Here is a 17,729-nt window from a genome sequence, read left to right as displayed (position 1 = left end):
TTGGAGGGTAATCTAGGAAACAAGGCATACGCTGCCTTTTTTAATAATCTAAATGTCTAATGTTAGCTAAATGTACCCTAGTAGTCCAAAAACATTAATTTCTACAATTAAGACTGTCCTCTACTAGTTATTGAATAAGATGAAATAATACAGTTCTTAAATTTACACTGTAACAGTTAAAAAGTATTTCTTTTGAGAGTTCTATTTTTAATATTTATTACTCTAACCATAAATAGTGAAGATAAACTTAGAAAATAAAAACAAACTTCAATTCTAAGTTTACGACATTTGTAAACTCTGCCTTCTAATTTGGGTCAGGAAAGTTACTTCTACTCTAGAGCCATAACAGAAAACAGAGCAAAGGCAGAGAAACAATCATTCTACCCAGAGAAGGCCAAGTGGCACAGTAGAAAGACTACACAGGGACAGGTTTAATCTTGACTTTAATATTTCCCTAGTTTCAAGGCTGCAGGTTCTCAGCGGCTGGGCTCTAAAATAGAAATACTATAAAATAACCTACCTCAAAGTACTTTTAAAAAATATTAAATATAAACTGAACTTCTACTATATGCCTGTGTATTAGTAGAAACTCCATGGGAGACTTACAAAATTTCCTGAACAAGTTCAATAACTAACAGAATTTCATTGTTGATTTTATTATAGAATCCTACTACTAACAACATAGCCTTAAGAAATAAGCTAATAATTCTTACATTTTCAGGTATACTAATTTAAATGAACAATAAAATAACCAACTTTGTCTCTAACTTCTGAATAAAATAAAACATGAATCTTTTTTATTCAGAAATGCAACACAAATGTATAAAATATTGTAAACTATAGATCAATCTCAGTATTTCATTTCATTCTTAAACTAATAAATGTTTCTTCCAAATTAAATGGCCAATACAGCCATGACTTACAATCCAATAAAATTAGTTTTAGTGAAAGGGGTTTAGTGTGACATAGCATATATAGTTTCACTCTGGTTCTCTCAGTCCTTGTATTTGTATAGCATATTAAAAATTACAATAAAAAAGTAAAAGCTTTCAAACTTTTCTCCAATATCAAAGGGATACAGAACAACAATGCTATATTTCTTCACCTTACAATTTTAAATGTTATTGCATTATAGCCTTTGATGAATTTTATAATCAATTTATAATTAATTTTTGGTTTAAAAATTCCAAACTGAAATTTAATCTAAAAAAATCAATTTTAAATTCTTTGTTCTTATCTCAAACATGTTATCAAAACTGTATCTTCAGAAGGTTTTTATGAAGATAAAAAAAGGACTCAGGAAAATGTAGCAATTAAGCTTTCAATATATAGTAGTTGCTACCACAAACAGGTCACAAAAAGAACTACAAAGAAATAGCAAACTGCATTCAGTTATTAGTTGAAATAACTTATAGTTTTGACATAAATATAAATGAATAAATAATAAAAATGTAAATAAGCATAAGACATAACTAAAAAACGGTACTGTTAATATCATTAGAAACCAACATTTCAAAATAAAAGGGATAAAAGGAAAGAAGTAAAAACTTGTTAAAGTCAAATTTCAATTAGAAATATCAATATGAATATATGATTAATCATATCTTTCAAAAATGTACTTTTTTTCTAGCTTTGTCCACTAAAAAAGCCTAGAAGTAGTGGTAAAAATGAGTGCTCTAGTTTCAGGTTGTGGCATCCAAATACCATTTCCCACAAATATGAAAAAGAAAATGTATGGCTTTGGAGATATGGTTCATTACACTTCTAGAACAGTTCTACAACAGAATGAGTAAATTAGCCTGGGCCAACTGGTATCAGAAAGAAGAAGCTTAAGTTATATTAAAAGAATCCAGTACCCAACATGAAGGGGCTTGCACTAACTAAAAATAGTACAATTTAAGCACCAAAAAGAAAATGACTCCAATGGATTAAAGATAATCAAATATTAAAAAATCATGATTTCATAATCATACTAAAATTTTTTTTTATTTCCTGTGACAGTTGCTAGGCACCAACTCATTATTCTGAAACCTGATTTTTAAAAAGGGAAAACAAGCACTTATCCTATCTCTCTTGTATGAGATATACCTCAAATTAAATAACTAATGAGGGTCTTTATTATAAAACATTGACAGTTAATAAAACAATCATCAAGTGAGCACAGAGGAGGAGGCTTCTTGGTCAACATGCCACCACTCCCAGCACAGAGGAGGAGGCTTCCAGGCTAATGTACCACTGCTACCAGCACAGAGGAGGTGAGCCAAGCAGGCAGCAGCAGTGAACTCCCCCCTCCCCCTCCTCTGAGAAGACAGGTAAACAAGCCTCAAAACCAGACTTCCAGATCACCTACAGTAACCCCAAAGGAAAATGAGGTGGAACACTGTGGTACTCAACCTCTTGGACTCCCTGAACTGGCAACAAAAGAGGATCTGGAAAAAATGAAATCAGAAATAATTTCTCACATAACTGCAGAGATTGTGCCCACAGAGCAACACATGACTAATAAATCTAGAGAGGAGCTGAGGAACATGATGGAATCCCAACATAGGAAACAAATAGAATCCATAAAACATGTAAACAGATTTACTGGAGATTAAAAACTCCACTGAAAGTCTATGCAGCAGAATGAGCCAATGTGAGGACAGAATTTTAGATATAGAAGATAAGACTGCAAATAGTGACCAGGAAAAGAAAAATTTCTTTAAAATTGTAAGTGACCATGAGAAATCAATCCAGCAGCTGCTAGATAATGCAAAGAAGAATAGCATAAGAATGATCAGAGTCAATGAAGAAACAGGAGAGAGTGCAGATGACATAAAAAAAAAACTGTTCACAGAAGTGATGGCAGAAAACTTCCCAAGCAGGGGAAAAGAAGTTGACATATAGATAAGTGAGGCATATAGGACTCCAACTAGCCTTGATCAAAAAAAATCTACACATAGGCATATAATAGTTAGGATTCCAGAAATACAACAGAAGAACAAAGTTCTACAAGCAGTTAGAGAAAAGAAGCAAATCACATACAAAGGAAAGCCGATCAGAATCACAGCAGACTTCTCAGTGCAAACCCTCAAGGCAAGAAGAGCTTGGAGTGACATATTCCAAGCCCTAAAGGAAAACAACCTGCAACCCAGACGGATGTACCCTGCAAAACTATCTTTCAAAATAGATGGAGAAATAAGATAGTTTCATGACAAAGAGCACCTGAGGAACTTCATGAATACCAACTAGCACTCCAAAAAATTTTAGACAATATCCTAGGAAAAGACAACAGGATCACAACCCCAGGAAGCCCAGCAGAATGAATCCACTGGGCATGACAAGAAATTAAACACAAAGGGGGAGAATCCAACAGAAAGAAAAAGTCACGACAAGGATAAGTCAATACGTATCAGTTATAACCATCCATGTTAATGGTCTCAATTCACCAATTAAAAGAAATAGACTGGCAGAATGGGTCAAGAAGCAAGATCCAACAATATGCTGCACACAAGAAACACACTTAATTCAAAAAGAAATTCATAGACTGAAAGTTAAAGGGTGGAAAACAATACTCCATGCAACAGGAACCCAGAAAAAAGCAGGAGTAGCTATCCTCTTTGCAGATCAGGTAGATTTCAAACCAACAGTGATTAAGAGAGGACATTACACTCCTGTAAAGGGAACAATTCAAGGGGAAGAGATGACAATCATAAATATATATGCACCAAACACTAGTGTGCCCAACTATATAAAACAAATACTAACGGACAAAAAAATCAAATAAGCACTAATACAATAGTAGTGGGGGACCTCAATACACCACTGTCACAAATAGATCAACTAGATAAAAAACAAGCAATGAAATACTAGAACTCAATCAAACTCTTGAACAAATAAACTTAACAAATGTTTACAGAATGTTTCACCCCACAAAATCAGAATACATTCTTTTCAGATGCATATGGGTCATTCTCCAAAATAGACCACATACTCCCTTATAGGAAATGTTTAAGTAAGTGCAAAGGAACTGAAGTTATCTCCTATATATTATGAGACCATAGTGCAATGAAACTGGCGATCAATAGCAAAAGAAGCTGCAAGAATTTCATAAACAACTGGAAATTGAACAACACATTTTGGAATAACCAATGGGTCACAGAAGAAATTAAAGAAGAAATCAGACAGTTCCTTCAATCAAATGACAACAACAATACAACATATCGAAATCTATGGAACACAATGAAAGCAGTCTTATGAGGGAAATTCATAGCAGTGAATACTCATATTAGGAAAACAGAGTGAGCCCAATTAACCTGATGCTGAACCTCAAGCTTCTAGAAAAAGAAAAGCAAGACAAGCCCAGAGCTCATACATGGGAGGAAATTATAAAGATCAGAGCAGAACTCAATTCAATGGAGATTAAGAGAACGATATAAAAAAAAAGTCAATGAAGTCAAGAGTTGGTTCTTCGAAAGAATAAACAAAATTGACAAACCCTTGCCTATCAGAAAAAGGAAAGAAAAGGCCCAAATCCATGCAATTAGGAATGAAAAGGGTGAAATTACAACATACCCAGCAAAAATCCAGAGGACCATCAATACCTACTTCGAAAACCTATAAGCCTATAAGATGGAAAACACAGAAGTAATGGACAGATTCCTAGGTAAGTATGAATGACCAAAGTTGAACGAAGATGTCCTAAAAATTCTAAATGACCCAATATCAAGCAATGAAATTGAAAATGTACTTTAAAACGTACCAAATAAGAAAAGCCTGGTTCCTGATGGTTTCACTGCTGAATTCTACAAGACATTTAGAGAGGAACTACTGCCACTACTGTTTAAACTCTTCAATGAAATTGAAAGGCAAGCAATACTAACAAATTCATTCCTGGAAGCAAGCATCACCTTGATCCCCAAAGCAGAGAAAGACCCAACTGAAAAAGAGAACTATAGGCCAATCTCACTAATGAACATAGATGCAAAAATCCTTAGTAAGATAATGGCAAATAGAATGCAGAAGATCATCAAGAAGATCATACACCCTGGCCAAGTGGGATTCATCCCAGGATGCAAGGATGCTTCAATATATGCATATCAATAAATGTAATGCACTATATCAATAGAGCCAAAGACAAAAGCCATATGATCATCTCAATAGATGCAGAAAAAGCATTTGACAAAATCCAACACACATTCATGATATAAACCCTCCAAAAAATTGGAATAGACTGTCTCTACTTCAATCTGATAAAAGCCATCTATAAGAAATCAATAGCCAATATCATACTAAATGGTCAAAAACTGAAATCTTTCACACTAAAATCAGGAACAAGACAAGGATGTCCACTATTACCACTCCTGTTCAATACAGTTTTGGAAACATTAGCCACATCAATTAGACAAGAGAAAGAAATAAAAGGAATAAAGATAGGAAATGAAGAAGTCAAATTGTCATTATTTGCAGATGACATGATACTATATATAGAAGACCCCAAGAACTCCACCAAAAGTCTTCTAGACTTAATAACCAAATTCAGTAAAGTAGCTCCACACAAGGTCAACACACAAAAATCAATAGATTTTCTGGACACAAAAGAAATAAGACTCACTGAGAGAGAATGGGGCAATCAATTCCTTTCATAATAGCATCCAAAAAACTGAAATACCTGGGAATCAACCTAACAAAAGAAATCAAAGACCTCTTCTCTGAAAACAATAGCACTCTGAAAAGAGAGATTAAACATGGTATCAGAAAATGGAAAGATATCCCTTGCTCCTGGGTAGAATGAATCAACATAGTGAAAATGGCCATACTTCCAAAACTGCTATATAGAGTCAATGCAATCCCAATTGAAATTTCAGCAGCATACTTCATGGACCTTGAGAAAACAATCCAAAAATTCATTTGGAACAAGAAGAGACCCAGAATAGCAAAAGCAATTCTAGGTAACAGAGACATGGCAGCGGGTATTACAACACCCAACTTGAAACTATACTACAAAGCTACTGTGATTAAAAACAGCATGGTTATGGCAAAGAAACAGACCTGAGGACCAGAGGAACAGATTAGAAGATGCAGAAACAACTCCAGACACACTCAGCCACCTCGTCTTCGACAAAGGAGCCAAACACCCTCAGTGTAGGAAAGACAGCCTCTTTAATAAATGGTGCTGGAAAAATTGGGTTTCAGCTTGTCAAAGATTAAAACTAGACCTGTATCTCTCACCATGCACTAAACTAAAATTGAAATGAATTAAAGATCTAAATATTAAAACAGAAACGGTGAACCAGCTGGAACAGACGTTAGGTAGAACTCTTGAAGACATTGGTGTAGTAAAAGAGCTCTAACAGATGAAATCTACAATGTGAGAAATTTTATAAGAGCCATAATTTGTTTTTTTCAACAAGTAGGTGACACAAAAGAGTAATGTGAAGAGATATTGTTATAAATTATCATATAAATCTTATAAGACTTGAGAGACCACCTTCATATAATGTGTGGACCTTGTTTGTATACTGATACAAAGAAACCAAAAAAATTATCATTAACTTCATTGAGGTTTTAAATATGTATTTAAAACAGAATACTTAGCTGCTAGAAATATGTGCTGACATACTCATAAAAGAATGTATACAATATCCAAGATTTCCTTTAAAAATAATACAATCTTAAAAAAACCAAAATAGTCTTTTCTAAAAAAGTAGGAGAGGAAATATGATTGGCAAAATGCTGAGGTAATGTCATGGATTCATTGCATTCACTATAATCTTTCTTGTTTTGATCATGCTAAAAACTTGAATAATGAGTTTTTAAGAAAATAATAAAATGTCTAAGATAAATACTCAAGTCTTTAATGTAAAATGTATTTACTAAATAAACTACTATCACTGGCGGGGGATTTAGCTTAGTGGTTCCACCACCCATCTCGCAAGCACAAGGTCCTGAGTTCGATCCCCGGTACCAAATAAACTACTATCATAAGTCTAATAAGTTTTTCAGAAATCTGTAGCTGTATACAATTATAGATCATAGCATATCTTTAAGTATAAGCATCTAAGTTCTCCCTTGGATATTAAAATCTCTGATAAGCCATTTTATTTCTTCACCATCTGCACAACACTAATGTCAAGGGTACCAAGTTTACTGATACAATCATTTGATTCCTACACATAGTTCTGCTCTTCATGCAGTTCAAGAAAGTACCATCAATATTTATGTATACAGTAAAATCACTCATGAAACTGACAAGTTTTAAGTGTTAATAATTATTAGTTTCTTAAAGATTACAGAAACAATCAAGACTTAGAAAATATGATAACTATGTTAGGAAAAAAAGTCTTACCAAAATCATCTTCAACTCTATCATAAAGCTCTTTAGATCAGGAGCATGCTGCATTCTCTAGATTAAAAAATTTCCAATTAATTTGATTTGTAAAATGAATATTTTCCCAAAGGAAATAAATATAAGATAAAGTCAATGTAAAAATATGTATATGTTACCTTACCCACATTTTAAAAGTATTAAGTAACGAAAAGTACTGGTTAGCATCCCCACTGTTCCTACCAATTTCATTTTGAAAGAGTAATTAAGGCCCTCAAATCTATTTTGTGAGATATGAAACTGTATAAGAATGACACTTACAACATTACACTCCTGTTTCTTCAGTAATGTTTACTGCCAAGTTTAGCAAATCTAGCAAACCACATCATTACTTTTAGGAAGAGAGGAGGAGGAGAGGGATGTGAATGGAATGAGGAACATAAAATATGAAAATCAAGCAAATCTCACAATTTTCAAAATCTAGAGTAATAAATTAACAACGATCAATATTATATTTTTATTATTTTCTTTACCTTAAAGACCACTCAGAGTTATTTATTGTCCCCTTTACAACTGACCCATACTAATTCTAAAGAAGAGATACATTCAATAAAAAAGCTATTATAATAAAATAGCAAAATGGAAATAACTTAAGCAGGAATGTTTTAGTTATTGTTCCATTTCCTAGAACCCTTCATTCTTAAAATAACTATAGAATAAAAGGAATCTGAAAAATTTTTATATTGCTTTCTTAGAACTCTACATGATTTCTCTGCTTGAAATCAAAATACCGTGCTTTTATTTTTTTTTGATGCACTGTCCTAACATCACACAGTTCTGAACAAAGTCAAATGTAAATTTGTTTTATCATTTTAGATGAGAAAAAGTAAAAGCTAACCTACTTCAACAAATCAGGAAGACATATCATTCACATCTTAACATAGCTTTGAGTTGGTGCATATTTGCAGAACATATCAAGTATCTTGGACCTTATCTTTTTCTCCGTGGTATTTCTTTTTTGTTTGTTTTATTACAGGTAATAAATTATATCAAGAGTCTGTAAACTACAGCCCTGTATGAAGCTAAAATCCAGCTCAATACCTTTTGTAAATCAAGTTTTATTGGGATGGAGCCATGCCCATTCATTTACCACTTGCCTGTAATTGCTTAGGTGATGCTAGAGCACAGTGAAGTAGTTGTGACAAAGACTTATGGTCTACAAAGCTAAAAAAGTTACAGGCATCTTTTACAGAAAAATTTGTTGATCCTTTTGCCCACATTTACTAAAAATGAGAACAATAGTAATATTCAACTAGATTTTGGAATAAAACAAAAACACAAATTAATTAAAGGTTCTACCTGAAAAACTGGAGGGCAGGAGGAGATAAGTTATTGACTGATTAGTTTAATTATTTATCAATAACTTATTTTCAGTTTCTTGGTGAATTAGAGAAAAAGTTTTACATTTTATAGCTATATTTAGTGCTTATTAACAAATTTTTTTCAGGCTACTCTGGTATCTCAGTCCATTCTTAAACTTTAGTATACAATACAAATAGTTATGAGAATGAGGGTTAAAGGGAAAAGAAATAATTTAAACATTCCATTAAAAACCTGTTATACCACTGATATGACAGCTTATGTTCTATGTATCAAACAGTTTATCTCCTATACAGAACTTTGTAACTTGGTTATGTTTTATGTGAATGAGTATCATTGTCAGTTATCACACATACCTTGCCTCTAAGGTAGAAAAATATATGCAATCAGAAAAAAAAACCCATGAAAAATAAAGCAGCAAAAAAAATGCAAATTTAACATTTATTTTTCTACAAGAGGCACTGCATTATGTTCAGTTGCCTCAACAGCAGTGTTTTTTGCTTGTGTCTTTAATCTTTCAAGAAATTTTCCAGTAGAATAGCCTAAATATTAAGAATAACTAAATTACTGGGTGCGGCAGTCACAGCTATAATCCCAGTCACTGGAGAGGTCTAGGCAGGAAGGTCACAAGTTTTAGTCCACCCTGAGCAACACAGTGAGACCCAGTTCAAAATAAAATGGAGGAGAGTTTGCCATTCAGCACTCCGAGTTCAATTCCCACAACTGTCCCCCGCAAAAAAAATAAATTAATTAATCCTGCCTATATCACACTTTAGTTACTTTTATTTCCTCTCATTAAGCAAGCACTCATGATCCTAAGTGAATCCCTCACATCTTTTCTGTTGCTAATCTAGAGCTACAAACCCCACTTGGCTGAAGATATCTTTGGCTCAAGATGAGTTCTGATTTTTTTTTCTATCACCACTATTTAGTCTCAGCAAAAAAATCATCCAGCAATTAGTGGATTTGGGTAAGAGCAAAGGATGTGAAGAACATAAAGTCTCTGGAATGTAAATCAGTTTCAACACAACTGCTGCCTAAAGATCTGCTGATAATTCCAGAAAATATTTTATATAATGCATATATTCATAAAATATTTGATAGCTAGTGCTGAAACCAATGAACCTTAGCAATTATTAAACTAAGTTGTAATAACATTCTGCAAAGCAGGTCTTTAAAGAGATGAATTTAAATTTAAATTTAGTAATTTCTACTTTTCATTAAAATAAAACCTTCTAAAAGGCTTACCTGTTCGACTATTTGATGGTATCCATTCAGTATAGTTTTCAGCCGCCAACTACATAGTAATCTAAAATTTTAACAGAACAAAAGAGTTTATTCATTTTTCAGAATTAAAATGAGAAAACTTATTTGTATGCTAACACAAACTTGTACAATCAAAAGAATGACATAAACATAATTCTGACAAGTTAATAAAAATTTTATCACTTATATTGTTGAAAGTCTTGTCTTCAAACTGTCAGCATTAATTTTATTTTGAGATAAAAATAAATGCAATCAGTCAATGACAAACAGTACATCTGTTTTTAACTTATACAAAGCAGTTTCCTACTGAACTAGTTTCTTTTCCAAGGTAGTTTAAAAAATAAGTTTTGATCATAATATATCAAACTTATATTTGAAAAAGCATATATAGCAATATATTCTTCAAATTCCAGATTAATGTAACTAAAAGATACATACTTTAGTTCGATCCCCCCCCCCAAAAAAAAGATAGATACTTTGAACTGTATGGGTAGTGATAATTTAAAGTTCATCCATCTATTAGCTCAACTCATCTGTACTTTCAACATGGGTAGGTAAGCAACTTTTCTAAGGAATTTATCTAAAAGTAGTTAAGTCACTCTGAGTTTCCCCTTCTAGAATCTTTTTAAGGCAGCACAAAGCCTACCATTCTTGATTTGTTAAACTCTATACCTAACCTTATCTCCTCTTGGCAGACTATTTCACTCAACTATCCATAGATAATGATCTCTCCAAATGTGTTTTCCATTCCTTGCTACCAACTTAGTCACCTCATTCATTATCCCTTGTACTATCCTTATTTTTTGCTAGTTTTTCTCCTTAATTTGCTTAACTATTTATCTTCTTTAAAAACATCATTAACTCTTCCTTGAGTGCACACCCTCGTCTATGGTCTCTACTTTTCTTCAACATAGTTTACACATTTCCATTTCCCTTCTACGCACTCATCCAGTTCAAAATCCAACAGGACTTGGTTCCTGCCATTGCACAAAACCTATTCACACCTAGCAAGATCTCTTTGCAACACTCAGCACTGCTAACCATTCCTTTCTTCAACTTCTCTTTATTTAGCTTCAGAGACACACACTACTTTTCAAATTTTCCTTTTAGTTTTCTGGAAGTTTCCTTGTAGTTACCAGTCCTTTAAATGTTGATATGCTCTCAAGGTCCCTTCACTGGCCTTCTCTTCTCACCCCAAAGATACAGGCACTAGAAAGTCTATTCCTCCTGACTCATTTTCTCAACCAACAGTCAATGTTTGTATCTAGTTAACTCCAGGTCTAAACTGGTAATATGGGTCTTCCCACATTATATTATTATATTACATATAAATTATATCGGTTAAAAATTGGGAAGAAAATACTAATCCTTTTGTATTCTGGTTTTATAATATTCCTATTTAGTTCTTATTAGGAAAGTATATTTAATTACTGTTTACTGCATTGAAGATAAAATATAATTAATACATTACCTTTGAGAAACATTTCCATAGCAGGGAAGTTATTTACAAATGCCACAATGGTTTGGAAAAGTCCAGTGTTTCAAGGTTTATTTGACAGCATTTGTTGGTAAGCATTTTAGGTAAAACTCTAGTCAGTGGAATCAGTTTATACCAGATGGTCTATCCCACCGTGTATGTGTATATAACTAAACACTTCATCACCTTGCATTCTTCATTTGTAAATCTTCAGGCAACAAAATTCTAAGGTGGAAGTCTCTTCCCTATGGAAAATATTAAAAAGGTCCATTCAAATTGTCATCTTTCCCGTAATGTTAATAGATGTTAAAGACAGAATCACATTTTAAAAAATAGTATTCTTTTATTTTTGAAAAAGTTAACAAATTTATCCAAAATTTTTATACTTGAAATATACAACAAACAGCATATTGCATGGGGGCAACCTCAAAAATGTATATCAAAACTTTATTCTTATTGGGAAATCAAAATACTAGGTAAGAACTTGTTAAAGAAAAAAGAACTCACACAATCACAAGAAATCCTGCACTATAAAACTGTTAATAGACACATAAAAGAAATTTAAATGTTTTTAAGAAATAAATTTACAAAAAAAATTTCTTCAAATTGCTCTGGATATGGAAGGTACAAAAAAAGTCACAATGTAAAAATAAAAACATATGATACATTCCAGGCTTCATGTTTGTAACTTATTTCCTAAATTTTAATAAAATGAAATTATATTGCTACACAATCTATTTAGACATGAAAGAAATATTTTCATAGAATATATTTAATTCTCCCATATTAATGCACTTCTAAGAAATAAAATCAACAGCATATTAAGTTATTTATTTTAACCTAAGTATTAACTAACTATGCATTTGAATATAGAAAGTTTTATCCAAGAGTCTTTCTAAAGAAAGCAAAGAGTGTAAGGAAAGGAAAGAGTGTTCTCTGAAAAATATATTCAGCTTTACTTTCTTTGGAAAGTGAATGGGTAAGCAGTTTAAACTTTCTAACTTAAATAGGATAATACATGTGAAATTTGAGCAAAAATAATCAGAAAAAGACAAACAGAAACGTAATCTTTTATTCCAACAGTATAAAATGAAGAGTAATAAAATTCTCGAAAAACAATTATCATGTGGAATTTTAGCAGTTTCCCTCAAAGCAAATTCAAAAACAGTGAAACACAATTAAACGTACCCCATAACCTTTACTTTCATAGTAATATTACAGTTCTGACTTTCATTACATTTAAATGTCCTTTAAAAACTGAAACAAAATGTACTACTGACCTTTTCAAAAGGTCAAGTAACAATAATTCACTATTTCATTAAAGCCCTAAAAGGTATTATGTAGTAACTTTCACCTAACTTTACAGACATTCCATACATAGGTGTAAGAACAATCTGGAATTCACAATTTACATGAAAAATAGTAAAGAAAAAAATTCCAAAATGCCTTACTTGTGGAATCAAGCCATTTTAAAAGGTCAAATGACATGTCACATGCCACAATACTTTTATGATTCAAGAATACGTCCAAAGTTAGGATTTTATAGTTAAAACATCTAAAAATATTAACTATTCTCAAATTGCAGATTTTCTAAGTTTGCTGGGAACAGAAATAGTAAAAGTAGTTTAACTCTCAATTTCCTTCACCCTCCCAAAAAGTATCCAGATCAATATTATGGACATTTAAAAACCACAAAAACCCCATGTTTCAACCAGAAAAGAGAACACAATCACTTGTAGAAAGAAAAATATAGACCATGTTTTAGTAGAGCACATGCTGGGCCTTTTTCAGCAGTGAAAGTTAAAGTGTTAGCAGGGCATGAATTTCAGAAAAAATTCATGGAAGACAGAATGGGGGGATTGGACTAACATTAATAAAGATTTGGTAGATCAAAGCACTAACTGCAAAAAGGAGACCTCATATGAACACAAAAATCAAGAAATAGTCTTGGAAAGGAAAAGTTTTAGAGTAGAAGATGGTATAAAGGTAGACAGAGCTAGGGATTTAGCTCAGTGGTTCTGCTGCCTGCCTTGCAGGTGGCAAGGTTCCGAGTTCGATCCCTGGTACCAAAAAAAAAAAAGGTAGATAGAAATACGTTTTAGAAACTGGGTCTTATGAGGAAAAAGAAATAAGTGTGGGAAAATTAAGCTTTTATATGAAGAAATACGACCATACCACTCTCCCCAAAACACTTTCCCAAAATTATCCATTAAATAAACTGCATGTTGCTTCACTAACAAAAGAGGATATTTTTGAACTAGGAAGTATAAATAGTAAAAATGCTCACAAAGATGTAGCCTTTATTAATCCAAAGTTACTGTGACAAAAAACAGAAGATGAGAATCAAACGTTTCTCGTTAATGACTTATTCCAGGAGAACAAAAATCAGAAACCACAAATAAATTACAATACTGAATAAAATATCATTAATTGTTTCAAGACAGATTTGGACATTTAAAACTAAGACAAGAAAGTATATAATTTTTTTTAAAAAGCAATGAATGAGTTGACAAAAGAAAAATGAGAAAGACAAAATCATATTAAACTGGAAGAATAAATTTAAAAGTTGCCCAAAGAATAGAGTTAATAAACATTTCATGGGAGTGAAAAATAAAGCAAGACAATTACCAAATGAGAAAAAAATTAAAGATTAGCTAAGAAAAAGCTGAAAGTAGAAAATAGGCAAAGAAAATCCAATATACATATAATTGGAGGACATGAAAAAGAGAACAGAATGAATATTTAAACTTATAATGTAAGTATATTTTTCAGAAATCCACATATCAAAAAAGACAAATGGATACAGGAGAAAAATGAATCATAATGACCCACTCTTCAAATATACCTTAATAAACAGATTTTAGACATTCTGGGAGGCTGAAATAGAAGGATAGCAAGTTCAAGCACAGCCTGGGCAACTTAGTGAGGGCCTGTCTCAAAAATTAAAAACAACAGCAAAACGGCTGAAAATGTAGTTCAGTGCAAAAGTCCTGGATTCAATCCCCAGTACTGTCAAAAAACAAACTTAATTTTTTTTTTTTTTTTTTACTTAAAATTTAATTTTAAAACAAACAATAAAGAAAAAGTCCAGAGCCTCTGGGAAAAACATCCAATAACTTATATAGCAACAGAATGAGACTGGTGTCAGTCTTCGCACACCACGATGAAAAAAAAAAATGAAATCAAAATTTCAAGAAACTTAAGAGAACGTCTGCTTGTCATGAGGAAGTAACAGAGGTAGGATTTACCCTCCTATCTTAATTTTAAAACTAGACTAAAAAAGAAATAATGATCTTCAATAAACAACAGGGACCACAGGATACTGATCCTTATAAGAAAAGAAACAAATGGCAAAAATAATTGTTCAGCCTTACTGCCTGGAGAATTTTCAGGCCACAAGATAGGGACTGGGAAACACAGCCAGATATCCTCTTTGATTTGAGGAGAGAGAAATGAGCTAGGAGAGGCCAACACATGTAGAATTCACTAGGTGAAGTACCAAAAGAGACACATGGAGAGGAGACAACTACACACAAAGAAAACTCCAGAAAACTTCAGATTTCTTGCCAGGAATCTTCAGTTGAGAACTAGTGCCACATGGATGTGAGAAAAGACACTCAAAGTTAGGGCATCATAAGAATAGAGTGTACAAATATTCTAGGAAGAGTACGTACATAAAGTACAGTACTCAGAGTACTGCCTCATGGGTGCAGCCAAATTAAAACTAAATTTTGCTGTGGTTTTTCCTAACAAGGCTTAAAGACAAACCTTGAAAAAAATTAAATTAGCAATTAACTGCAGCTCACAATTCTCAAGAATAGAGAATAAAAATAGCTAGCATTCAACAGGTTGAATTCAAGTCTGGTACCCAATCAAAATATACCAGGCATATAAAGAAGAAAAACAATGTCAAGTTCCCAAAAAGAAAAACAAACTGAAAACTATTCCAGGTTGAACAGATATGACAATTAAATGTAATGTTAATTTTACATTAGAGAGTGAGGGATGGGAGAAGTATAAAATATGTAATTGTCCCATTAATAAAACTTGAATATGGACTCTGCTTAGATAATGGTATTGTATTATGACTAAATGTCCTGATTTTAGTCACTGTACTGTGATGATGCATGAGTGTGTCCTTGTTCTTATGAAATGCATGCTGAAGTATCCAGGGATAGAGGGGTACTATGTCTATGATTTAATTTCAGTTGGTTCAAGAAAATAATATGTATATATACCCACCCACAGTCTACACTCAGAATAAGTAAAATAGGGCAAATGTGAACTGCTGAATTTGGGCAAAGGGCATACTCAGATTCCTTGATCATCCTTGTCAGTTTTCTATAAATCTGAAATATGTGGAAAATATTTTTAGAAAATTAAAGTGTTTAGGTTAAGATTTAAATAAGCTGCTTAAAGAAGGCCCAAATTTGAATGGTAACTACAGCTAAGGTCATAAAAACTATTCATCTAATTCTGATGGCAACACCTTTTCTAAGGCGCTTTAGCAGATATAGATGAATGATACAAAACATGTTCTTTAAAGTTCCTAAAATTAGGTATAACATACTTCGTAAAAAGCAAAAAGTAAATACTTTTCCAACTTTTCTAAACATTGTGTGAAAGTAAATCATGCTTTTAGCTAGGTAAGTGGGGAAAATGAGGTACGTTGAGGAGACTTCTAAACATATGGCAATTCCTAGGATCTGATCCCTCTTCTTAATGAGTATGAGCCCTGGAGAGTGGGGTAACGTTTCAAGAAGACGGGTACAGTGTTCAGAAAGGAAAACTCTGCACTCAAAATCCTAACCCACACTGTCTGGGAGCAATGTGGAGAGGAAAAATCCAAGAGTGGAATCAGACAGCCTGAGGCTAAGGATATCTGGATGCACCTGTGGACAACTTTCTTAACCTTTCCAGATTCCCATGCCTTGATTTCTCAACTATAAAATAATGACTTTTTAAAAAAAAAAATTCTTTCCTTAGCAAAATTCTTTCCTTACTGTTACTAAGGCGTTTTGTGAACTTCAAAGCCCTGCACATTTAACTACTGTGTGTGTAATAAGCGACGCCTGGAAGCAGCCAAAACAATTCTTTCCGCTTTTGTCAAGATTTCCTACAATATCCCAACTAGAGGTGCTCAGGAACACCAAGAGACTCCGCAGTACCAAAGTACTGTTTCTACCGCAAACACGAATATAGTCAGTCAGGTCCCCCGAGACCCTGTGAGGGAGAGGGGTCGGCGGTGAAGGACGAGTTCCCGCGCGGTACCCACTCCCAACCCTCCTTCCGCCCAGATTCACAGCCCCTCTCCGCCCCCACCAGCCGGTCGCTAACCCCGCCCGCAGAGGCTACCCAGGGGCGGGGTTCGAGAGCAACAGCCGGGCCGGTACCTGAGCCGAAATAAATCCCTCATATACAGTTTTCGTCCGATTCTGGGGCAGAAGCAGCGGGAACTGGCGCAACAAGTCTGCCTCCGTCAGCGCCATGGCTCACTGGCCGCGGAGCCGCACATGCGCAGTCACACAAGCGCTGGGGAGCCTAGGGCGGAAACCGGGTTTGGCGGGAAGAGCCTAGCACTTTTGCTGGCGGAAGTAAAGTAGGGCCTGCCTGGCCTCCAGAGAAGGTGAAAGGAAGATTGCTCTCCGGGTCACAGATCTGATGGTGACAATCATTCTAGCCTTAATTGTTCCAAGAACACTTTTGGTGATTAAGACTTTATTGAAAAGCTGCTACAACTTTAGAGTGACATTTCCTTCAGCGTGAGATAGCTTTTACATTCTGCATGTTGTGCCATTTCTACAATGAACTTATCCCACTTCTCTTTGTTCGCTATTCACCTCACCTTTGCCCTCAACATACACTAGTAAGTTATTCTGTTTATAATAATGCAATATATTATAATATATTCAATATAGCATATACATTGTATTACAATTCTGTGGCTTGCCATTTTAGTCAGATATTCTATTTCAGAGACATACATAAGAGATTCAAGTCAATACCGGACTGGGTTCTGGAGTGCTATAGTCACAAATGTGTAAGGCAAAACATGAAGGAACGGGGCTCAGGGATGTAGCTCAGTAGCACTGTGCCTGCCTGGCAAGCGTTAAGGTCCTGAATTCGATCCCCGGTACATAAACAAAACAAAACATGAAGGAACTTTGCTGATGGACTTGGTTACTTTAATTTTCTCAGACAATCCTATATAAACATTTTTCTAACTCAAGAATGGTATCCATTCCCATTTGCTAATGGTTGAAGAAGCTTATTCATATTTACCGTATGGTTATTTGATGT

The 17,729-nt window shown here is 33.7% G+C and overlaps 1 protein-coding gene across 6 annotated transcripts in view; it reads right to left on the bottom strand.

The window, feature by feature from the left end:
- The window catches only part of Fancl (FA complementation group L), a 96,910-nt gene extending 79,941 nt beyond the window's left edge, over positions 1 to 16,969 (bottom strand). For 5 of the 6 annotated variants that reach the window (XR_015453098.1, XR_015453100.1, XR_015453099.1 and 2 more), the window contains exons 1-4: positions 16,823 to 16,969; positions 11,616 to 11,674; positions 9,935 to 9,995; positions 7,328 to 7,384 (exon numbers count right to left, since the gene is read on the bottom strand). Coding sequence is in view for 3 of the 6 variants with exons in the window: in XM_004867247.4 (XP_004867304.1) it covers positions 7,328 to 7,384; positions 9,935 to 9,995; positions 11,616 to 11,674; positions 16,823 to 16,918 (273 nt within the window). In the remaining 3 variants the exon portion in view is untranslated. Of the gene's footprint in view, positions 1 to 7,327; positions 7,385 to 9,934; positions 9,996 to 11,423; positions 11,675 to 16,822 lie in introns of all 6 variants that reach the window. The other variant, XM_087216354.1, reaches the window with a different exon arrangement.
- Positions 16,970 to 17,729: the final 760 nt, after the last annotated feature.

Source organism: Heterocephalus glaber, unplaced genomic scaffold, assembly GCF_053883595.1.
Source record: "Heterocephalus glaber isolate CG9 unplaced genomic scaffold, H.glaber_assembly_v1.0 deba00001457, whole genome shotgun sequence".
NCBI classification, from domain to species: Eukaryota; Metazoa; Chordata; class Mammalia; order Rodentia; family Bathyergidae; genus Heterocephalus; species Heterocephalus glaber.
This window is presented reverse-complemented; position numbering and strand designations above follow the sequence as displayed.